Raw genomic sequence first — 25,179 nt, 5'->3', positions numbered from 1 at the left:
CAAACAAAAACACAACAAGTACTTTTTTCCACAGCATTTGCACTAGGATGCATTCACAATTGAGAAAAATCAGCATGGAAAAATCTGGGTTCCAGTGGCACAAAATGTGGTAGTCATGAGTCAGAGTTCTGTCCAGTGGTTGAGGGAGAGTAGGAGGGTGAGGACTTGATGATCTACAACCAGCCAAAAAGGTTACAAGATCTCATTCCTCCCTTGGGACATTACAGCACCCCTCCCCTCCCCTCTCCAGAGCTTTCTCAAGAGTTCTCGGCCTCCTGAGCGCCATTTTGCTCGATGACCTCACAGGCCTCACATCTGCCTGGCCTACACTCTCACCCCATTCCAGCCCCAAACTCCATCACCCACGGCTAGAGAAGAGGTCAACGCGTGTTTACGCTCCACAGACAAACAGCAAGCAGAGCCTCGCTCATGGGCAACATTGCCTTGAGAGGTAGAGGAGAGAGAGCTTGTCGGGTGGTCCTGCTCTGCTCTCACGGTCCCACAGCCTACTCTACCCGAGTAGCCGAGATCGACTCCCACCTCCCCTGTAATATCTTTGGCAGGCTATGAACCCGGCACCCTTCAAAACCCTCTCTGTGGGGATTGAAGCTTCCTGTGTTGACACAAGTCTGCTGCTGGATAAACGCAACCAAAACAGCATTTTCTGAGGGTGTAAAGAGAGTCTGCGGTTATTCCCAGAGAGGGAAGAGGGAACATTTGGAGGGATTTAAACCAAGGTTTCAAAGTCTAGTGAATGACTGGATCATAACTTTACAAAGAAAATTGCAGCCACTGCTGTGTACATGACTGTTATGAAATGTAGCCAAAATAAGGGCTCACCCTGCCAACTTGAAACACCCGTCATGAGATAGGAACCTAGATACTTGGTCTACTTCTCAAGTAGGTCTCCCTCTATAATTGGTAATTAGGTGAGATCATGATCTCAGAAAAACAGTGCTTGAAATAGCTAGGCATCATAAATAATACACACAAGTCCAACTGAATGTATAACAGATAGGTCTAGCTACATCTCATGTTCTGTGTGTGGCTTTTTTTGCCTGACCGTGTATGATTTGTTTTAGAAACAAGATGGTGTTAAATAAATCACGAAAGTCTTGTCTAGTGAAGTGATCTACCTATAAAGCAAACCCCCACAAATGAGGACCTAAGAGTAAAGAGTGAGGTCACAAATCCTCTAGTATACAATGGACTTAAAATAAGCTCATGAACACATACAGTAATGGATATTCAATGGATACTTCATATGTACTATGACACAAAAACCAACGAGTCAAAAAAAGGCAAAGACAAAAGTTGGGTCTTAAAAAATGTTATAGGCCTGTTAAAATGGAGTAAACTTTTCCACTGAATAAGAGCAACAACAGAGAAGCACACAAAAAAAACCACACAGCAATTCAGAATTAAATGGTGAAACGTAAGCATCAAGTCACTTGAGTTGATCCACCAGAACGGCAAAACTCGCCACAAAAAATGTCTGTCACTATCAAAAACTGATAGATCCTAAAATCAACCGAAAATCTTTAATGCCACGCTGCAGCCTGTCAACATTTTTTCGGATGGACTTTGATAATTAAAAGAAATATATATACTGTATATTGGAGTACATCAGATAGACATCTCCAGTCCTCCTACAGTACAACAGAGAAATGACTCTACTCCTTAACCCAACCTACATTTCATTACAACAAAAAAGAGACCAGAGGTCACTGGCAAAAATGTGAACACATACTTTCCCAAACAAGTATTGCCTGAAGACATTACGGAGGGACTTGAACTGACAACCCCGCAAAACATTTCTCTGCAGTACCGACACATTCGCTTTCTCAGGCTCTACTGTTAAAGGGATATTCCGCCATTTTTGGAAATACGCTCATTTTCCACCTCCCCTCGAGCAAAACAATCGATATTTACCTTGTTCCCGTTCATCCAGCCATTCTGTGAGTCTGGCGATACAACTTTTAGCTTCAGCCTAGCATAGATCATTGAATCGGATTAGACCATTAGCTTCTCGCCTGCTAGCTTCATGTTTAAAAGTGACTAAGATTTCTGGTAATTTTCCCATTTAAAACGTGTCTCCTCTCAAGTTAGAAAGTGCAATAAGACCAACTGAAAATGAAACCTGGCGTTTTTCTAGGCTGATTTGACATGGAACTACACTCTCATCTGGCGTAATAATCAAGGCAACTTGCAAACTACTGGCACTACTACTGCTTGTTGTCTATGGGGACTATTTTCAGATGCTGCATACGATATCACTGCGCCTATGGTACGTTTGCAAGTTGCCTTGATTATTACGCCAGATGAGAGTGTAGTTCCATGTCAAATCAGCCTAGAAAAACGCCAGGTTTAATTTTCAGTTGGTCTTATTGCACTTTCTAACTTGAGAGGAGACACGTTTTAAATGGGAAAATTACCAGAAATCTTAGTAACTTTTAAACATGAAGCTAGCAGGCAAGAAGCTAATGGTCTAATCCGAATCAATGATCTATGCTAGGCTGAAGCTAAAAGTTGTATCGCCAGACTCACAGAATGGCTGGATGAACGGGAGCAAGGTAAATATCGATTATTTTGCTCGAGGGGAGGTGGAAAATGAGCGTATTTCCAAAAATGGCGGAATATCCCTTTAAGGTCCATTAGGACCGTCTCTGGAACCAACTCTCAATTCCCGTGACCATTCCTTCCCCCAGATACACTGATTGTGGCCACCTGGCCCCAAAGGATGCTCTGTCCATACATGTTTGCTCCCACGGATATTTTTAAGCTTACTCATGTGTATATATATGTACATGCTGTATATGTTTATTTCTTTTACTGACACAGAGGCCAGGAGTAAGTGATTGTTCTTCTTATTTGAAGGGACAATAATTCTTTCCCATGTCGGAGGGGGGGGAATTCCCTAAACATTTCATGTAAGTTGTTTGTCCAGCAAGGTCATCCACTAGTTCCTCATGCCTGCATGGAAGTGAGCATATCACAGTCACAAGATTACAAGACACACAGAATTCACCTCCAACTCAACGTCATCTTCAATCTAATCACATTAACAGAATCATTCCTCTAGCCACATTAACACAATCACTCCTCTACACAGACAAGTCTGACATTAGAAAGTGTGAAATGTTAGCCAAGGAGGACGTACTGATGCAATTTACAGTATTTCACATCAGCCTTGGTCAGAAAAGTGGGCAACTATGGAAGACTAAAGATTTCTTCCTGCTCACACATGTCATCCTTCCAAGGAAAACCAAAACAGTTGATACTTGTGTATGGCATCCATGTTTGCACAACAAAGAATTCTATAAATAGAACCTACTAGCTTTTGTGATTGGCAGCTACTTGAATGTCTTTATTTTGACAGCATCTATGTCACTTCAGAAGCCTCAGGCTTTGTTTGGTATTAAACATTCCCTGTGTCTCACTGACCTTATTTAAAATAAAAGGAACTGTTAAACCACCACAACAGTAAACTTCATTATTGTTTGCAATGAAACATTTACAGTTTCAACAGAGGCTTTGAAAGAGTGGTTTGGAATCTTAACAAGTCACTAAATACTTCACTCATATGCCCTATATATATATATATATATATATATAATCAATTCACATTTATCTTGAAAACAGATCATAAGCAAAGACTACATTAATGTATCCAAGCGACATGGTAGCCTATGTAATTCACAAAATATTTCAAGTTAACCAAATGTGCTCCATGGTCTTTAGGTGCACAAATGTGTTACCCCATGAAAGTACAATACAGGCTAAAAAGTCTGTATGCCATCCATCCAAAGATGCACAGCCACCCACTATAAGATTTCCACGAAGCTCCATTTGTAAAAGATTCAATTTGAGACCAACATTGGCAATACAGACTATCTTCCCTTCATGGTCCACACTCTCTCTCTCTCTCTCTCTCTCTCTCTCTCTCTTACAACCAATATGAATGAATGATCCAGGAGTGAAAAATCGAAGCCACTTCCTGTGATGACATCGGCGGCCACAGTAGATGGTAGACAAGCCTTAAACAGATTAAAGCTGAATCCTCTTACTCACTAAGCCATTCACTGACACTGAACATCCCCTCTGGAAGCCCACAACCTTGTGAAAATAGATGTTCTGCTTATTTATAACCTTTATGTTTCACCTTTGATATTTTGATGTATTTTGGTGCTTTCTGTGTGACCGTATAATGGTGCAGGTAATGTAGGACGAAGAAACGCTAGCACTTCAAATGTCCCTTGTCATTAAAGGCCAATGAGGACCAGGACATATCTCCATTTCATGCATGAAAACGAAATTAGCAACAAAATGAAGGTAGGACAAGGACACTAAAAAGGGGCCAAAGGTCAAGAAAGAGAGAGAGAGAGAGAGAGAGAGAGAGAGAGAGAGAGAGAGAGAGAAAGAGAGAGAGAGAAACACCGCTGTAAGTTGGCTACATTGGTGAATAATTACATAACAATAATTGATGAACAAAATATCCACACAGTGTGCAGTGTGGTTAAAGTGGTTGGCAGTGCATTTTACGTCGTTGCACCTTATACACATCCTTTTTCAATGCTGCAGTGATCTACAGCTCATCTTACAAAGTGGCAGGATAAATTTGGTCAGACAAGTTATTTGAGGATAGATCATAATTCAACCTCATAATTTAACTCAAAAGTACCGTGACAGAAAGTGGAGGCCACAACAGAGGCCTGGCAATGATCTTCTGGCAATGTTCTTTTCTCGCCCCCTATAATCACAGGCAGTAATCAGCCTCACTGTTATGAAAAACACAGGGAATCACTCGTTTGCTCGAGGAACATTCACTTTCCTTGATCATTATCTTCAAATGGCCATAAAACGCAGGCCTATGTGTGAAGCAGTGCATCATAGACCTGAGGGTATATGACTATGACCAATAATAGCTCAGGATATGGTAAACATCATCATGATCCCAATACACTGTATAAACATAAATAACTGAGGTGGTTTCTCAGTGGCTGTTTTGGCTACAGTATGTGCCAGAGTAACAGCTATGTTTCTCCCAAACAAATTCAGTTTAATCTTAATAAAGTCCTTTTTGTTTAGAGCCAAATACGTCAGCACTGACTTTGTTGATCAAACAAAAGTTCCATCGACTTGAAACTCGCTACTTCTCGTCTGTCCACCTTGGGTATTCAGCTGAAGCAATCATCTTGCAAACAAATTGGGGGGCAAGATCCTGAGGATAAGCCACCTTCCACATACAAGCTGCCTGGGGTTTATGGCAGGCTGATAACTGCCTGACATGAGGTTGGTGTCCTGTCACAGCCTGATATTTGCAAATGAGCCAAGACCTGTTCCATGCAATGAATGCAGCCAGAGAGCTTGATTAACTGACACTGCTTGGCCTGGCCTGGACATTACAAAATGTACAAAAGAGACTTCAGCCTCAGGACAGGAGGTTTGAGGACCATGGACGACCACAAGACTATGTAACAACACCCCATGGATCAGTTTGTTGTCTTTCACTTGCGTTCCAGGAGAGCCATCCTGAGAGCGGAGCGCATTTTTAAGAAAGATGGAGTAGCCTTTAGTGAAACCAGTCATGGCCTGGCAAGTCAACAAGTTAGTACAGCGGTGTCATAACTTGCACACCTGTCTAATTAGACATTTCAGCGGCACAATCATGCAGCAAAGGGCAACGCCATGCAGATTTACTGCATGGGTGCATGTTGCAGTACACTGCGCTATCATAAAAGTGTCTAGGCAGTTTCACAAGTAATTTAAGAGCTCTCAACATACTTTGTAGACGTTATTAATTTGGGAAAAGTCCTACCTGTTCAGATTAAACTCTCACAAACAGCCATGTAGCCATCAAACAGAAAAACTCTCATTATAACTGGCTAAAAGGCCAAAATGATTGTGTTTGTCATGTCCATTTCTATAAGAAAGTTAATAAGATTGCGCAATAGGCCTACATTGCAAACTAAAGAGGAAGAAAAGCTACCCAATGCTATAGGCTTTATGATGAAATGTTCTCTCTCACAGCATTACTCACTGAAAGGAGTGTAGAAATTTCCTAACAAGATATGGCATGGTTGGTGATTATTGTTGAAACTGTGATTGAAACGTGTCCCTGCAAGTAGCCTTCAGTAACATTATGGACTTGGGACGTGAGGAGCCTATTTGAAGAATCTGAGACCAAGCAGCTCACTTTCACCCAGAACTTTCTCCAGTAGCCTAAGTGCTGTTGACCAAACAAACAGACAGCCCACAAGAAAACACACCTGTCGATGGCTAATCCACTGAAAGGACCGCAGTGAATGTACACATCTTGTCGTCCGAAACAACTGCAAGTCTGCAACTCACCATTTCTTGCTCATCTTCATCTTCGTCTTCTTCTGGATCATCTTCTTTTATAACCTCTATTAGCTGTAGAGAACGCTCGTAGTAGTCGCCCTTCGTCTCCTCGCTTGTTATTGCGTCTTCCTTCCCCTTTCCCAGATGGATTTCATAGTCTATTGAATCTTTCCGTTGAAACTCGCCAAAATTGACAGTTTCGCATTCAATATCCTCTGGTGTTATCTCGTTGTCAGATATAGTGTCAGAGCTCAGTGAAGACCTCCTTTCACCAATGCCATATGTGTCGCAATGTTCCTCCTCCATTGCGTTTTAATTAGCTTTGCCGACAACTTGAATAGTGAAAAGAGGCGCACTTATTTAACTTCTATGCCCTCTAATCCTTAGAAAAACACCAGTAAGGTTGAACGTTGAATTCATCTTTAAGCTAGAGCTGGCTAGCGAACGCACAGCGAGCTCCCATTGAAAAGAAGCGAGGTGGCGTGGAAGCGTCTCATCCCTGCTCTTTCCAACTTTGATAGTAACGCTGAAGCAGCGTCTGCCGGGTGCCTGTTGCTTCAGCGTGAGGAGAACTCCTCCCACCTTGACCCGATTGCCTGCGCCAATCACCGTAAATATACCACTGACCTTTGAACGAACGAGGTCATAGAAGCGAGTTGTATGTCACAGTATTTAAGAGTTTAGTGCTGTAAAGTGCTCTCTGTCACCACTAGCTGAGGCATACAACATCTACAACACAACACCACACCATTCTGAAGAGGACTATATTGGTTTAGGTCTGGCCTTCTGCGTGTTGCGTGTTGGCTCTTGCGTGAGGATAGCCTACAGTCACCTGCCACCTGAATAGTGCTCTGTGCCACCACTGAACTGAGCATAGGCATACAACATCTAACACTGGAGAGGCAGCCTACAGGTCTAGGCCTGCTAAATAGATTCAAGAGAGATATTCTCAACATTTACAGAATTAACTATTTGAATCATGTAATGAATGTAGGCCTAGGTAATTATTCTGTCATATTCTGTCATGTTCTATCCTAAACTATTAAAAAAAAAAAAAAAAAAACTGCAAGGTAACGCAAGTTTGACCTGTATTTTGGTTCTACAACTCGCTGGTAGTGCTTCTGTTTCAATAATATCTCAAATGGGTTCATTCTTGTCCTTGCCAGTTTCTTGGTTAAACTCTGTTTTCAGGTCTGAAATAACAGATATCAGTATGTGAACAGCTACACCTGGAGGAAGCTGTGTTGTGCAACAACTGCTAGTGTGACTGGTCAGTTGAGTTAAGTATCTATGTGAAGCTATGTACAGTAGTGCTATGAGGCTAAGCAGGAAAATGCTGAAAATGCATTGCTTTCCATTGTTTTCAGTTTAGACAACTGATGTAGGCCTATTCAGCAACAAATAGTTCAGAGAAATTGCTTTTCTTTTATTCTGGATTCATTTTCTGCCTTAACCATTTTCTAGTGCATTCGGTCGTATAGTGTGTGTGTGTGTGTGTGTGTGTGTGTGTGTGTGTGTGTGTGTGTGTGTAGGCTACTCTGTGCGTGTGTACTCTGTGTAGGCTACTCTGTGTGTGTGTGTGTGTGTGTGAGAGAGAGAGTGTGTCTGTGTGTCTGTGTGTCTGTGCGTGTCTGTGTGTTTGTGTGTGTCATAAACAAATTCATAGACAAGAAAAGATGTCTAGATTTTTGAACTGGTAACTTTTCAAACCTCCATTAGCACTGAATTCCTCTACTAGGCAAACGTAAGATGAGCCATGACCTATATCACTTGACATCAACAAAAGGCATATGTTTCCTTGACACCATGATATACCAAAACCTCAACTTACTGTATGTTTTCCCCTCCTCTGACTGTGGTTTCCGGCGTGCCCCCTTCCTCTTTCAGTCGGTGAACGCATCTTTAACAACACCCTTACAGCTCCAGCTGAACACTGCCATTCAGCAACACCCGAGAAACCACTTGAGATGAAACTGACCCTCTCAGGATATGTTGCGCAGCAGACAGGGTATCTGAATGAAAGATAATAAAAAAAATAAACAATAAAGAAAATAAACTTCCCGAAAATAAACATCCTGTACTTGTGTAGACATGTACAACATAAATCCTCTATTTCATTGTGTCAGAGATATTGAGCGTGGCCTGTAGTGATATCACTTAAATGTCTGAAATCTTGTGGTGAGACACTATGACAATTTTCTCAAATCCCATAATTTCCTCCATTGTGTTTAAATAAACTGTTTGGCATCTGTGTAGACCACAGGCGTTCAAAAATGAAAAAAAAAAAAAAAAAACAGACAAAAAACAGTCAAAGATTCTGTAATTGTATGATTTACAGTGTACTTGAATGTGGAAGAAGCAACAACATTTTGTGACCTGAATACAGTATTTAGCTAAGTCCTTCTCCAAAAGAGAGTCAGATTCAGATTCAGAATCAAAAACAAAATAACAGCCCAGTTACCGAGAACTTGCTCCTGTCTGAAGCAGTGGAAAAGAGTGTTTCTAAACTCATTCCTGGGGTGTTTATTTTGGCTTCAGACATATTCAGCATTTGCTCCACGGATAACTATAGTGACTAAGAGGAAAAGTTTTCCTCGAAAGCTTCGCTTTAGCAGTAACCTCACAAGTCATTTAAATGTATGTAAATATTTTGTAAACTATCCATACTCACGTTGTCTGTTCTTCTGCTTTCTGTTATGCCCAGTCAGTGCGACGTTTCTTGTCAAACTGTCCAGTGCCAACTTCAGCACTTGTGTTCATTTCCACTGAGGTCATGGCATCTGGCAGCCGTCCTGCACCTTGTGTGTCCTATCCTGATGATGTCATGGCCAGCGTTGGCCCTGTTGATATTTAAAAACGTTTAATTCCCAAAGTCTTCTTTTTTTCTTTTCATGTCTCTTTAGCACACAAACAAATCTATAGGCAAAAATATATTTTTTTTTAATATTTGAAAGGCATTTTCAACTATTGTGTGCACTATTTTTTTACGGTTTGTGCACAGAATGGTAACCACCTGTTCTGGTCCAAAGGTCGTCTATTATCAACAGACCTTGTCAAACCAAACCATCGTCCCTGAATACATGAAATGACCATTCATTTTTCAACTGCCATAAACCACCACAAACATTGGAGAGGTCTGGGTATTGAAGTATTGAGGTACAGACATTTTAAACAATATTATATATATATTTACCACTGACTTTTAAGTGAATTCTCTGCTATTATTTCCTCATGTTTGTCCATCTTTAGAAAAGTATGCCTTCACATTTTTGAATTGCAATGCCTTAACAGCATCAACATTATTTTGATTCAGTATGAATGTGTCTATTAGTTGGAAGGGTCTGAAGTTCGGCACTATCACAAGGAAGGACAAACATGCTCAGTTACCTTTCAGTGTATTGCACAACAGGCTCTTAATCTCTAGAATAAACAGACAGGCACACTGTTAATACCCATGATCTCCACAACCAAAACAGTCTTCTTTCATGGGGGAGCCGAGCAAAAATGGCAACTATATATTTATCTCTGTGCATGACTAATTCTAGCACTTATTCTGCAACATATGCTTGAGACACACTCACCCTGTTCACACCCACATGTGTGACTTCAGTCAGCAATAACTGAGGGACATCAACGCCTCTCTGTTCAAGGGCTCAAGAGGACCTGATCCTGGCAGATGGAGCTGGACTCAGATCAAGTCCAAACCCCCGGTCAGGTCCAAAATCAGGATCAAGTGAGACCAATATCCAGGCAAGACTGGAAACAGGTCAAGACCAAATCAGTCCCAGATCTATCAGATCAGACCGTTAATTTTCAGACAGTGTGCTGGATTCACAGGATCCTGACAACAAAAAGTGACATGTCACATGATTTTGACTACAAAAACGGATGTGACACGTGTGTGAGCTCAGGGACAACACAATTTTGTGTCAATTTCACAGAGCAAAAACAACAAAAACAAGGACACAAACAAACAAGAAGGTGTTGTCCCTGAGCTCACACACGTGTCACATCCGTTTTTGTAGTCAAATCATGTGACATGTCACTTTTTGTTGTCAGGATCCTGTGACAACAGGATTAAATGACACAAAGATGTGTCATTTTAATACATCCTTTTTTTGCAATTGAGAACAAACCCTCAATTCAATCTGAAAGGTCATTAACATGGCACATTACAAACACAATACCATACTATACCATCCAAATTACCCTAAAACATTATCTCATTCACTGTCACATATCACCATTTCTGTTGCTGATTCATTTAATCTGAATAAATGTAAATATAACATTAAACACATGTGTTGTATTTTTTTAAAAGAGTATTAACCAGATCAAATGCTCATCATATAGGCCTACACAGTGAGTGTGAACATTAGTAGAGACTTGCATGGTGCCTGACTGTGGCACTGATCATCAGAGATGCCATGTGAGGAGAGATGTGTTAATGTGTCTCAAGCTGCAATAGCAAGATGCTGAAAGTTAATGGATGAATATGGATGAACATGATTGCGCTGAACTCTAATTCAACTTTGTGTGAGGTATATTTTCTTACAGTAAATATATGGCTGTGAATACAGAGGAAAGGGTGTGTGTTTTTTGTCCACTAGATGGAGATCAAAACCAGCAACTAATTTCATTGCAGCACAACGCTGGCAGAGCTTACTGGTGGTAAAATGCTTCCCTCTTTAACTCTGTTTCACTCTGTTATGTGTGTGTGTGTGTGTTGTCTTATTATTTGTAAGAGACACTGACATTTTAGACATTTGATGTAATATTTACTGTAACACCTTTGCATGCAAGTAATACTGGTGATCATCAGCCTCAATTGCATGTTTGTGTAATGCACAGATAGCCTACAGACTATTCATCCACAGTGTGATCCCACCACACTATTGACAGTAATTGCCTCTTCAGATTACCATTACTTGAACTCTCTTTGCACAGTCATTTTGTTATCAATTTTATGTCAGCATTTCACACCTCGCCAAAACTAGCGTCATTCTGTGGGCTTCTGGCACTTCCTTCAGCAGAGAACTGTGGCACAGTAGCATATACGGTATGTTGCACATCAGAGAGTCGTGATCAAAGCTACTAGTTTGGTTGTGTGACGGTGTGTGCGACCTTACCCCCCACACAATTCAGATGACAGAAAGAGACAAGAATCACTGATGATGGCACAGACATAAAAAAAAAGCTGAATTGAGGAGGGGGGTTTCCCGGTTTCAGGGCATAACAGCTCTTAGTAATTTCCCATTTTCAAATTTTCCAAAGGCCTACCTTCCATACAAGAATTCAAACTCACACGATGAGGCTACATTTCTCTTTGTGTCAGTTATGTAATTCCACTGGTCTGAGGCTCTCTAAAAGGCACACTTCCACTTCGTGCTAATGAAAAATAGAACATGCAGCAACTAGCAAGACAAAAAAATGACACGAGATGAGGGCGTTTTTTGGTGGCTTCCTCAAACCTTATCAGAGTCTGTCATCTCAGTGCTTCAAGTAAGTGTTTCTGCAAATGACTTACACGCATAGACGACACTGAGTTATTGTGCTGAGAAAATGAAAGCACTGTCCCTATGGAAAGTGGTGTTGTCTAATTCAAAGTGTTCCTGTTACAATAAAGAAAACCCTAAAATGTGATTCTCTGAGAGTAAGTGAGAGAGAGAGAGAGAGAGAGAGAGAGAGAGAGAGAGAGAGAGAGGGGGGGGGGGGGGGGGGGTTCTTGAGAGTTCTGAAGATGACCAGTTTGGCCTGTCCCAACAATACATTTGCTACAGAAACACAGCTGCTCAAGGTGTGTTTAAAGATACACAAATATTTTTTATACAAGTGATTCACAAATGTACTCTTCAGTCATGGGTGTTTGAGTTATTTACGAGGAGGTGTTGCTGGCTTCACTAGCCTGATTCCCTGTTGTGCTTCTGAACAATTTAGTAACAAGTCAGTAGTCTTTCATTTTAAAACGATATAATGAGTAGGCCTATAGTGGTTCTTAGATAGGCCTAAAATCTAACTTCAAATTCTCATTTTGGAAACAAACCATCAAGCAAGCAAGCAAGCAAGCCTATTGTAGGCTACAGATAGAGACTCACTTCCCTGAAAGAAAGACCAATTGAATGTTAGTTGCTCAGGCAACAGGTGTATCAACTTTTTTTTGTTGTTTGTTTGAAATGTGTAACAACTCACTCATTTCAGAAGTAGCCTATACCAAACTGTCCAAGAATGAAACTTCTGGTGCCTCTGAACCGACAACATAGCTGCGTGTCTATTCAATAAAAGCTGCTCAGAATTGGTGATGGGCTACATAGCCTACATTTAGAGAAAGGGGTTTGGCTTCATCTTATGGCATTCTATTATACATTATTATTAAGTTATTTAGCATATTTGACTGAATTATATCACATTTGCAAGTAGGCTAATTCAAACTGGATTCACTCAGAGCCATCCAGGGAGTTGAACAAAAAAGTTATCAACTATCAACTCAGTGATCGTTTATGAGTGCCACTATTTTTAGTTTTAAGAACTGAAACTTTTCTCTCTATACATTATCGTAAACCTGCTACATTGCTCACAGCACGCAACGGAATTGCAGCGAGCTCGCAACACATATTTTCTCAATGCAAGAATACCGAGTCACATTATCACAGTAGGCTATAGCTAGGCTACCGTAAAAGAGAATGATCCATCTTTGAATGATGATGATTCGACACATTATACATAATGTAGCCTACTCAGATAAACTTTCTCAACTTCTTACTCTGTTAAAGATTATTGGAATAGGCTCTGAGTAGACTTGATTGAACTAGGCTATTTTGAGAGCTATTTAGCTCTGCATTCTGAGCGTCATGCCCAGCATTTAATTTTGATAGTGGGAGTGTTAGAATAGCCCACAGGATGCATATTCAGTAAGCACGTGGGACGCACCCGCAGGTCATGACACAGCCTACTGAAGTGTCAGTGAGAGTGTTTTATCAGTCAAGATTAGTGTAAGGACGTCGACACCTGGCAGCATAGCCTACTCGAAGACGACGAAAATGACTTACAAATACAAGATTACTTATCATGTCATCATCTGTAAGTGAATCTAAACCTATATGTTTTTATGGACCCCTTGTATTTGTAGTCCGCATCACATTATTTTGTAGTCTGACGATTTAAATGCGCATTTATTGGTTTGCACGCAAACCTTTGGCATTCATGCGCATCGTCGTAAAAAAATGATTAATTCAATCTGTAACGTTCTCTCTCTCTCTCTCTCTCTCTCTCTCTCTCTCTCTCTCTCTCAGGTGTAGTATTTCAGTGGCTACATTCTGTTATTACCAAGCCTGGTATGTTATTCTACATTTTCGCAAATAATAGTTAATCATTGCGATATCAAAACTTGTGATAGGCTACACCACAATCAGCCTAGGTGTACATCAGAGGTGGCTACTTTTCAACATTCAACACACACTCTAGTGCATGGTGATGAAAGGGAATTTTACTGTCAGTAAGCATTCTAAGAATTGTCTGTACACATAAATTATCCTTATTGAAAGAAAGGGAAATGAATGCCCCCAATCTCTTTTACTGAAATACTTGTCCATACTCTGCTATGCAATTGCCATGTCAGTCTTAGTTATGTAACAATTACATTTTCTATACATGTTCTTCAGCAACTGGCTGCAACTGGAGCAACATTCCTCAATGCCCATCATCATATATAGGTAACACTGACAGATTTCTATATTGTATATCACAAACATTTCTTGGTGCAGGAAGAGATGCAGAATCTATCCACAGAGAGTGAGATGCATCCAGATCATGGCCACTTTAAAGTTATCTGATGCATCATTTATTTGATCTCTAAAATGGCAAAGTTCGGGAAAAGCTTTAGTGCTTCCCATACTGTAATTCAAAGCTGCATGTATACTGTATACAGTGGTCCTTAGGAGTTTTTATCATTATTATTATTATTATTATTATTATTATTATTATTATTAGGCCTATTATTATTTATTTTCTTGCTTTTTTAGCGTTCCTTCTGGTCCTGCAGGTCATTTTAAAAGGCTGCAATAGACATCGCAGATACTGTATGCATAGAAGCAGAAGTACTTGAAAAAAAAGTGTTTTTGCTATCATGTGCTAATAATATGCTTAATTCATGAACAAACTGTTCCAGGCTGTCCTTGTATGACACTGTATGGTTGAGCGCATGTTTTTTACAAACCAAAATTAACCACATTTGCATGCAGCTCTCGGCAGAGCCTAACCACGCCAAATGATTTTTTTAACAACAAATCATAAACTATGATATCATATGTGGTACTATGTTTTCAAATGCAGATTGAGAGAGTATTCACTTTATGTGGAGGTTCTTCTCCTCACCAATGTGAAATTCTTGTTTTATCTTGTTTTGATATAGCAGGGGAAGCAAGTAAACTGGACTGCTTTAGGTTGTTTGGTAAACACGGGAATTACCAGTGTGTGTGGGAGCCTGGGGAGTCCTTAAATATCTCCAGATTCAAACTGCTGGTAGAGTAAGTTAACCATGCACTCCTAAATATCCAAAGATGGCACCCAGTTTTTTTTTATCGTTTTTTGGATGTGCGTGCGGTAGCCTACTCTTTTGCATTACCCTTAACCCTCCCAACCCCCGATCTAGCTCTGCACCCCATCCAAGGAACTATATCAACCACTATTTCTAACCCTTTCACTACTGTGTTGCACTTTGTGCATGCAAAATTTGCTATACATTGATAAACTCACTAGTAAATTGACAGATTGCCAAAATTGATAGTTGAAAAGGGAAAAACAGTCCCTTTAAACTCAGTAAAGACATATAGTTCTGCACTGATGCATTTTTCTGAAATTGATTGTTAATGCAATGTGTTGTCACGTTTCATTTATATCAGAGCACCAAAAGGCAGTTCCAGGCTACTTTGTAAAGACCACAGGATCACAGGAACATCTGTGTCTATAGGAAAGTTGAGCACCAATAAAAATGTGAAAATGACAGCTCGTGTTACTGAGAATGGGATGAATTGCACCATGGCAACGTTCGAGGGCTCCCCTGCACATATGAGTAAGTTCACTAGGAAATTTAAATGTAATTGCAATGACAGCATAGTAAATGCCTGATCTTTTGGTCTTGTGATCATCTGACACATCCAAGAATATCTGTTCCTTATATAAAGAATGAATGTTTCTTGGTGATCTTGTAGTTCGCTGTCGTGCTGTTGACGTGGAATTACAGCGTGGGTCTGGACAACTGTTTGTTAAAGCAAGTTGGGATGCTGGAAATGATATACAAAAGTATTTTGTAAAGTATCGAGAGTACTCCATATACAACTTGAAGAATGAGTCATGGACAATGGTGAGTTATTGACAGTGACAAATGCACAGATTTATTTGCAAAATATTAGTGCTATTGCACCAATTATCACCACAACTAAATATTTGCAGTATAGCACCAGCCATATTTTCATAGTGTGCCATATCATTTCATAGGTATTTCGAAGTAATACTCGCATATTCATTTTTGTTATTTATGGGTTTCTGTTACACGAAAGTTTGGTTTCATTCTCAGAATGTTAGCCATTCTTTTTACGTGGCAATGGCTGATTTCAAAACAGAACTTCTCGCTTCACTTGTCATGTTCAGTAATAGTTGAGTCATCACTCCCACTCTAGAGGTGTTTCTAGATTGGCACGCTGAAGTTATTTGGGTGTATTTCCTATACTTTTACAGTATGTTAAAAACATAACACAAATTATTATATAAGTAGTTTCTCCATGCATGTTCACAGGACAAGGACAGGGAATGAGACTAGTGGTGGTAGGCCTAACATTCACCTTGAGAATGTGTGTGTGCAATCCCATCACTCTGAACTGATCTCACACTTGTCTTTGTCCTTCAGGCGTTCCTTGCACTCATATCCTGCAGTACGTTAGCTATATTTAGGGGCCGGGCCCTATTGTTTCTCTAACGATTATTATTGTTTATTAGAATTTGTTCTCCTTTGAGATGATTCCCATGGGAATTTGGCACACACAGCAGCATCTGTGATCGCTACTCAGGGCCCTCTTAGGTGACTGATCCTTTGGTTGTCATATAGTTTCAGATACACACCAAATTTGGTAGGTGTGTGTAGGCTACTGTATCTCCCCAGAATGCAGATCGTGGTTCGAGGGACATAAGAAAGGAGTTCTGGAATATCGTTAAATGTTGCCAGATGGCAAACCATCAAAACCTCGGCTCTTCCCTTCCCATTTAATTTGAGACTTTGTTTCGTCAAATAATTGACTAATGTCTTCATATGATTTCATATCTTAAGTTCAGCATTGGTGCCAGTAGTTCTACTATATTTTTATGGTTATTCATGACTGTAGTTAGTAAGTTGCTTTCATGCCTTTGTTGATGCCTAGGTTTTCTCTGATATAATCTGGTTATACTGCACATGCTTTTTACCTGCAGGAGTTGTCCCAACATAAGCAAGACCACGCCATAAAGAATCTCAACTCATCCGTGTTATATGATGTGCAAGTGCAGTGTGTCAACACATCAAAATGTACCCAGTGTGCACCAAGCAGAGTCGACACTGTGCCTCAGGGTAAAATAAGATACACTATATATACTTTAGTTATTTATAGAAATATTCATGAATAAAATATCCACGTTATTCATGGGTTTCATCAGGTGACAGGTCCCTTTCCAAAGGTGGGTTAATTAAGCACCATGCATTCATAATCAAGGTGCTTGATTTTTTTACACCTGTGAAAAGGGACCCGATGTATTTGTCATTTATGTCTATCGATCTAAGACTTGATTTAGTTTAATGTATCTTTTGTATTTTCTAGAAATACATTTACATACATTTACATGGGGGCAGTGGCTCAGGAGGAGTCGTTCAGCAACTGGAAGGTTGCTGGTTCGAGCCCAACTCTTCCTGACCCTGTCGAAGTGTTCTTGAGCAAGACACTTAACCCCCGATGAGCAGGTTGGCGCCTTGCATGGCAGCCTCCGCCATCGTTATAGGTCAATGGGAGAATGTGAGGCATAACAATGTTTCATAACAACACTTTCTCAGGAGTCGAAAAAAAAGCACTATATAAATGCAGTCCATTCACCATAAATGTACAGCGACACTCAAATCATTGTCTTGTCAACAGAACTTACCAGAGCACCTATTGTAAAGTGTAATGTGGATGGAGTTCACCAGGGGAGGAGAAAAGTAACCATATCATGGGAGGTAAGAATGACACTGAAGATTGACCTGTTCAAAATACTTACTGTATGCATATTTCTAGGGAGTGTTGAATTGATTCAGTCTATACCTGAAAATAATACCCTTTAGACAGATAGTATTATTTTGTAAGATATCATAGCTAACAGATAATGTGTTATAGCGTCTCTCTAACACTCTGTCCTGTAGCACACTTGACCTCACGCATAGTGCAAACTGTTATGTGTCTATCTTGCTTCTACTCTGCAAAACTGTGTTTAGTCTCCGCCATCTCTGGGCGTGGCACAACACAATGTGAGAGTGCAGAAGGTGTCTGGAGAGTTCAACGAGACCTTCGTAACACAGAGTAACGACTCCTCCATGAGCCTCCTTCTCTCCCACTCAGCCTATCGTGTCAGCCTCAACTCGATAAACAACGTCTCAGAGTCGCCGAGGACTCCCTGTGCCATAGAGACAGCCCTGGAGGATATGCGTACGTACTGCACTGTAGCATTGCACACAGGACTGCCTCCCTTTCATGTCACGGGCAAGAGTAGCAATAATTTGAGTTACCCACCCTGTTTCTGATCATTTGGCATGAGCCAGGTAAAAATAATCAAAAACTATTAGAACCATTTAGTCTCAATTTCAGTTTATCTAGCAAATTATAGACTGTCTTTAGCCTTACTGTTCCAGTTTCCATCTACACAAAAATGGTATACTGTATAGCTGCCAGAATTTCAACAGTTAACTGACCTACCAATAGCTCTGTATTTAAGTCAGATTACATTATGTTCAGCTAAACATGTTTGTTTTCAGAAAGTTAACAATTAAAAGCATTTTAGTTCACTGTTTGTTTTTATCGGAGTGCTTGTCATATTTTTAGTGTGGAATGTCTAATAACACAGTGTTCATTTTTTTTTTTTTTTTTATCATACTTGCTACATCATAGCAAACCATAGCAATCGTGGCTTTGGGGCCCCATGTTGTGAGAAAGGTGCCCTTTTTTTAGCCCCTGCCCTTCAAAAAGTTTGTGTCTGCCACTGCTTCCTTCCCTTTAGATATGGGGCTCGTCTACTCACGGGTAGTGTGTTGGTGACTGCTGAGGGCAGAGAACAAAGTCAGCAGAATCTATCTTCTTTGGCAGTTTAACAAATGTTGAATATTTAGGTGTGTGTGTGTGTGTGTGTGTGTGTGTGTGTGTTTGTGTATGAACGTGCATTATATAGAGAGCTGTCATATCAGCTTCAACTCACTTGCACTGGCTGTGTTTTTGCATTTTTCCACTGCCACTATTTTGCTCTTCAGTAGGAAGCCAGGGATGTATGTAGAGATACAGTATATAAAGGCTCTGTAGAAAGCCAGAGCCGCATATAGAGATATCTAGGGATCTTTAGAAAGCTGTTAAAATAATATGAGTGTCACTGTCTTCACAGAAATCGGAGGAGCCTTGAAGGTGACATTCAACAGCAATCACAGTTTTAAGCTCTCGTGGAATGGCAGCCTAATGAATGTGTACGAGTGCTACACTGTGGAGTGGTTCCTGAAGGGAGACAATGCAACAACGTTCACGTCCTTCTACTCTAACATAAACCAAACATTGAAAGACATTGAAAAAGGTACTGGGCCTGTAGCCTTCCTCGAAAGCTAGGGTTAGAGAAAGATTGTTTTAACTCAACACTTCCTTCAGTGCCCCATGGGTAGACCACTAACACCATCTGTTTCTGAACGCCTGGAATAGCGTTGAGAGTGCAGGTGCTCACTCGATGTTTGTTTTCAGTTTAAGGGCCCGGCCATTCAGTATGCACACAGAACGGAAGGAGATTTGAAATGTTTGCAGAATGTGACAAAAAGTGTACTGGCTTGGAATCGTTTAGTATTCCTTTATATCATTGTATCAACAGTATTTACTTGTATAAACAATGAAAACAAATTTGTTTACAATTCAGAAACTTCCTGTATTTAGGTCAGCTATGCAATAAGCTAATAGTACCTATTGCAAATCTGTTACCTATTGTCTATAATCTAAATTACAGTATATATCCAATTTTGTGTAAACATGCTTTGCATTAGTATTTTTTCTGATAGAAAAACTTTAACCGTATCATTAAACCAATTGTTGTCTACACATATCCCCATTAGAGACGCCTTTCCTTCCCTACAAGAGATACATATTTCTCCTGCACGGCAAGCCAGAAAAAAACACCTGCAACCTCAAGCAACTTAACAACAGTGACATCACGTGTGGATGGACAGAAGCATACTTGCTGGAAGGAAGTGAGTAAGACTTCAAAGGTGAACAGACACAAAAAGAGATACTGAGAATATCAAGATTTTGAGATTACCGGTTAAAGCATGTCTGTAAAAATCATGTATGTGACCAAGATTTAGGTCTAGGAGGATGTGCCATTTCTGAAGTAGGACACAGAGCAACAATCTGAACAGTAATCTACAGTAGATCTGTTTGTCCTATTAACTACTTATTGTGTGTTTGTGAGGGGAGAGATGGATGTTGAAAGAATCACATCCTATCTCAGGCTCTTGTGATTATGTTAGAGACAATTCATCCCATATGCACGCTTGCATAGGGCGGTGGTAGCATAGTGGCAAAGGAGCTGGATTAGCCTGAAAAGTTGAAGGTTCAATTATCAGCTTCCATCGTTGTGCCCTTAATCAAGGCACTTAACCCCGGGTTGCACTGGGGTGAATGGCCCTTGTGATATAAGATATCAGCTAAATTAATAAATGTAAATGTAAATGTTACCACTCCTACCTGTGCTTCCTTGTGAGCAAGAGCCTCAGGTGATCCTATCTCGTTATGTTCCCTGCATGCCGCCCTGCTGTCCAGCCCCAGTCAGTGGTCCACGGAATGTTAGCCACTCCAATGTGACGGACAGCTCTGCGATCATCACATGGCTTCCCGTCCTAGAGGACGAGCTGCAGGGTTTTCTGCAGGGATACCTGCTCTACTTATTCAATGGAGACACAAAGTCAAGTGAGAATGAGTTCTTCCAACTCTTTATCATGTAGATGAAGTATAGCTACAGTATTTATTAACATACTTTATGTTTTGATTTGATTTGACCTGATTTGACTGATGTACTTACATGAAATATTTACATTACTCAATATACTAGTGATACATGCTGTATCATCTCATTTTTCACTTGAACTCAAAAGCCATTCTTGGTTTCAGCTGTAGCTTCCTACCAGAAGGACTCACACACCTGATGTTGGTGTGAAATGGTGTTGCTTAATTAGTTGTGAATGTGATGTAAGGAGACATCCCATACGTTGGTGTCTTTGGCACATTGTCATCAATCAATTGCACTGTCATCTGCCATCTCTCAGACATAACGTTGGGCCCCGACGTCAGCAGCTGTAAGTTAACAGGTCTGAAGAGTGGGAGTGACTACCGTGTTGAGGTGGCGGCCTTCACAGCCAGAGGAGAGGGGAAACGCAGTCTGCCCTTATACTTTGGAACAAATCCATCAGGTAATTCAGGTGTCTGAAAGCAGCCTGAAAGTTGTAGGTTCAATTCCAAATTTCCACTGTTGTGCCCTTGAGCAAGGCACTTAACCCCAAATTGCTCCGGGGACAATGTAATCCCTTGTAATATAGTCGACATACTGTATGTACTGTAAGTCACCTTAGACAAAAAGTGTCTGCTAAATGTAATATAATTCAAAGATACCACATGGTTATACTCATGAAATGTACACAATTCACATTTCTGTTCTTGAGCTTGTTACAGTTGTTATGTGTGAATTACAGTAGATGCACAATTATCAAACAAATGACTAGAAAATTCACAGCTTCGTTGAAACTTTGGGTTCAAGTTTATGGGTCATCTTTTTTAGAGTTTTTAGATCATGCTTTGTTTGATGACATTAACACCTACACAGTGGCATTTGTCAAATCCTTTCATCGTCACTGTGCCTTTTGTTGAGTAACCACAATTTACGCCCCTTGCCTCCCCAGACACAGACCCTAGTAGTTGGATTGTGATCGGCTCAGTGATTATAGGGGTCACCATAATCCTGGTTGCAGTGCATCTTTGCTTTCGTGTGACCGACAGGTAAAGCCCCCCCCCCCCATATCTAAATGACTGTGCTGGCGTTTGTGTGCCGTGAGATTAATTGGTTAGACTTTTTTTTTTATGTGGTATTTGCTGAAGTTATGAGAAACCTTCATGTCATAACGAGTCATCCTCTAACCACTCCTTCTAGGGCAAAGGAAGTGTTGTGGCCAAGCGTACCTAACCCAAGCAACAGCAGCGCCATTCAGAAAATTGACAGAGAGTATGAACTGGTGAGTGGCAGGCTCTCAGTCAAGCAAAAAGAAATAAACAAAAACTTAACGTCAAAGGGATTGTGCTTAAAAAAAAAGGACAAAAATCACAAATCCTGAGTTTCTGTTGTTTTAGTCAAGCAGGATAACTATAAACCATATTTGCACTAAAAAAGAGAGACTGAAAATCATAGGGGTAAACTTGGCATTAATCTCTCCACAGGAGCCAATGGTGTTCATGAACGGCCCGACAATCCAAGAACACTGGGACTCTGGACCTCTGTACCTGACGGACTACAGGAAGGAGAACCAGAAGGAAACAGCATCGAACCATCTCTTGGGCAAGCACAGTTGCAATGCATCAAGTCAGGGCTTTGACAGTGAAGACACGGTGAGCCCATCCAGTGGGATGGAAAAACAGGAAACATGTCTTCCATCTACAGACTTCACGGCCATTGAGGTAGACTCCACGCCTCCGAAGTGTGGCATCACAGAGTCGGGCACGACGGACATCACAGACACACCCTGCCAAAAGACAGAGGCGGCTGTAGCCGTTGGAGCCACCGCCCTGGCTGGTTGTGATGCCAGACCGGTGGCAGTGGCTTTCATGAGCGACTACACCACCATGGAGCTGTTCCAGCAGCAGGCCAACATGGCCGTGCAGGCAGAGTCCCACCCTTGCCAGCCTGTGAGCTCCATGCCAGCCTGCTTCCCAGCAGCAGGGTTGGACTACGTCCACCAGTCCCAGTTTTACACGCCAGAGTCGTGGCCTGACGAGACACATGGAACTGTAAACTAGATACATTCAATGTGTGTATATACTGTATATATATGTGTATGTGTATGTGTGTGTGTGTGTGTGTGTGGACACCATTGTTTTTGAATCATTGAAATGGTAATATAATTGATCATACATACTGTACATTGCTTATTGCCCTGGGAGGTATTCCAAGTACGTGGTTTAGAGACAAACCTGAGTACAGTACGTCAACTCAGAGTAAGTGGTAAACCTCCTAATAGAAGATCTGTATGGCTTCACTCTCCCAACAAAACAATGTCATAGGGCTCACGTTGTAGGTGGAGGTTTTACCACTCACTCTGAGGTTTGTCAGTAAATCATGTACTTCACTGCAAAAAGTACAATTTAACCAAGTGGTTTTAATCTTATATTAAGATAAAAAAAAAAAATCGGTAACACTACTCATACCAACCCTTTCAGGAATGTGGAAGACAAAACGTCAAAAACTTGTCAAAATAAAGAATTGCGGTAACACTTTACTTGACGGGTTCATTCATAACACATTCATAGAAGCGGTCATGAACTGCACATGAAGCATTCATGACTGATTCATGAAACATGACCCAACATTCATACCAACACTTTCATGAATGTGGAAGACAAAAGAATGAAAACTTGTTGTTAAAGAAATTATTATATTATTATCATTGTTAAGGACATTTAGGTGTGTCTCACAGTTATCTTGCAAACTATTCATGTATACGTGCACTGCCTCACAGTTATTTTGCCAATATTTTATGTATACGTGCACTGCTTTTGCAACGATCATTTTTGCCAACATTGTCCTTATGTGCGTCAAGGGAAACAGATGTACCTGCAAAAGCAGGATATGGGAGTTAGGACGAATAAGGACAAGGCCACACTTCTTTCAATAAAAAGTTACCCTGACATTCAGAGGACAGAGACTGTTCATGAAAGGGTTGGTATGAAGGTTGAGTCATGTTTCATGAAAGTGTCATGAATGCTTTATGTGCAATTCATGACAGCTGTTATGAATGTGTTATGAACGAACCCGTCAAGTAAAGTGTTACCCTTACCTTGTGCTCTCTCAAAAGATTTTTGACTTAATGTAAGAAGACTTTGGGATCTATTGTGGCGATCTAAAATGCATGGTCAGTGGTGAAAAGCTTAAATACATCTGGAGGTGTGGCATGCACAAGAGTGGTAAAAAATGGCGCTTATGTGACGTACAATGTGAACCCCCCTTCTTATTCAGCGCCACATTTGAAGGAATCTGCTGGCACATGCCAGGTATAGAACAGGTATTCTATTAAACCGTGCTTTACTAAAACCAAGCAGAGCTATTATTTTAACTCATTGGCAAAGTGAAACTAACTTCACCGTGGTCTCATAGTCAATGACAAAATACAAGTAGCTCTACACAGTTAATTACTTTCACTATTGACTGACAAGACCCATTATTGTGAAAGGCTTGCGTGCACAAGAACTGGCCTGCCTACGCAAAGCGCAGCGCAAGCAGCATTTTGAACCATGTTGAACTTTGACCGCGGCGTGCTGTAAATCAGAGGCCTTTTTACGCTGAGCCCGGCAGCAACCACAACAAAAATCTTTGGGACATACAGTAACTTCCCGCATATAAGCCGCATTGTGTATAAGCCGCAGGAGAGTGTTTTATTCAAGTTAAAACCATATTAACTGCCCCCCTGTATTAACCTCATAGCTGAAGAAATGTTGCAAAATCAATGTATAAGCCGCGGTTAATAGTCGGGAAATTACGGGTAACCTCAATCAAGAGCAACCGAGCGGCGAGTGCAGTGCATGCCACATACCATGTGGATCCCCAGCTATTGACAGAGTTGTTGTTTGGGACAGCTTCTTAAGGGCTGCTTACATCTTGTGACAGTGTGCCTTCAGCTGTGCTTTACATACACCTTTTACTATTATTATTATATAGACCAGGTTTTGTTGGTCAGTGGCGTAATGATTTTTAGAGGATGCAAGATAGCGATATTTGAATCACGCACCAGATCACACCCTCTGCTACACCCCTGAGTGCAAGGCTTAATAAACTGAAGAGCATTGCGCAAAATTCGAGTGTAAGATAGGAATAGGCTTTGCGCTTTCCAATAATCAAAATAGAGCCAAATGAAGACAAATTTGCTTGTTTTCAAAATGAGTCTCAAAATAAGTCAAACTCCTAAATTAAATCAAATTATTTTTTTAACAAAGGGCCACGCAAGTCTCTTTGTACTGCAAACTATACCAACTAGATTTTTTTTATCTTGATAAAAGATTTATAACACTTGACTAGATTTTATTAGATAAACAGTTTTTGCAGTGTTGGAATACCCACGTACAACAGATGCCATCACTTTCAACTACTGACCCTAATTTGTATTGTTTAGGACACTGACAGAATAATGTACTGAATGAATAACCTAAGGAACAAGTTTCAAAAATGGCCTTTTCACCTACACATGCCCCCAAAATGTGTAAGATGTATTTGACCTTGAGTAAAATGTCAACAAGGGCAAGACAACCGAAAAATTTAAGAGAACCATGTTGTGTAAAAAAAAAAAAA

The 25,179-nt window shown here is 40.6% G+C and overlaps 3 protein-coding genes across 7 annotated transcripts in view; 2 read left to right on the top strand and 1 right to left on the bottom strand.

Annotated features, from left to right (window-relative positions):
• The window catches only part of mast4 (microtubule associated serine/threonine kinase family member 4), a 111,404-nt gene extending 103,056 nt beyond the window's left edge, over positions 1 to 8,348 (bottom strand). For 2 of the 3 annotated variants that reach the window (XM_062555002.1, XM_062555003.1), the window contains exon 1: positions 6,352 to 6,835. In XM_062555002.1, the coding sequence (XP_062410986.1) occupies positions 6,352 to 6,648 (297 nt within the window). In that variant the 5' untranslated portion in view covers positions 6,649 to 6,835. Of the gene's footprint in view, positions 1 to 6,351; positions 6,836 to 8,173 lie in introns of those variants that run through there. The other variant, XM_062555004.1, reaches the window with a different exon arrangement.
• The window catches only part of LOC134101378 (G2/mitotic-specific cyclin-B1-like), a 202,480-nt gene that overhangs the window by 142,676 nt on the left and 34,625 nt on the right, over positions 1 to 25,179 (top strand). The gene's annotated exons all lie outside the window — the stretch shown is intronic.
• On the top strand, positions 13,341 to 25,158 carry LOC134100474 (uncharacterized). 2 transcript variants are annotated; one of them, XM_062553686.1, is made up of 16 exons: positions 13,341 to 13,419; positions 13,632 to 13,673; positions 14,001 to 14,051; positions 14,753 to 14,864; positions 15,240 to 15,409; positions 15,549 to 15,700; positions 16,801 to 16,936; positions 17,496 to 17,575; positions 17,831 to 18,041; positions 18,985 to 19,167; positions 19,691 to 19,825; positions 20,397 to 20,543; positions 20,900 to 21,043; positions 21,530 to 21,626; positions 21,778 to 21,859; positions 22,062 to 25,158. In XM_062553686.1, the coding sequence occupies exons 1-16, from the start codon at positions 13,380 to 13,382 to the stop codon at positions 22,635 to 22,637; spliced, it is 2,358 nt and encodes a 785-aa protein (XP_062409670.1). In that variant the 5' UTR covers positions 13,341 to 13,379; the 3' UTR covers positions 22,638 to 25,158. The 2 variants fall into 2 exon arrangements, with proteins under 2 accessions (XP_062409670.1, XP_062409669.1); XM_062553685.1 differs by having other exon boundaries at positions 14,750 to 14,864.

This window comes from Sardina pilchardus, chromosome 14 (genome assembly GCF_963854185.1).
Source record: "Sardina pilchardus chromosome 14, fSarPil1.1, whole genome shotgun sequence".
Lineage (NCBI taxonomy): Eukaryota > Metazoa > Chordata > Actinopteri > Clupeiformes > Clupeidae > Sardina > Sardina pilchardus.
Note: the sequence above shows the minus strand (reverse complement) of the source record. Positions and strands in the feature narration are given on the sequence as shown.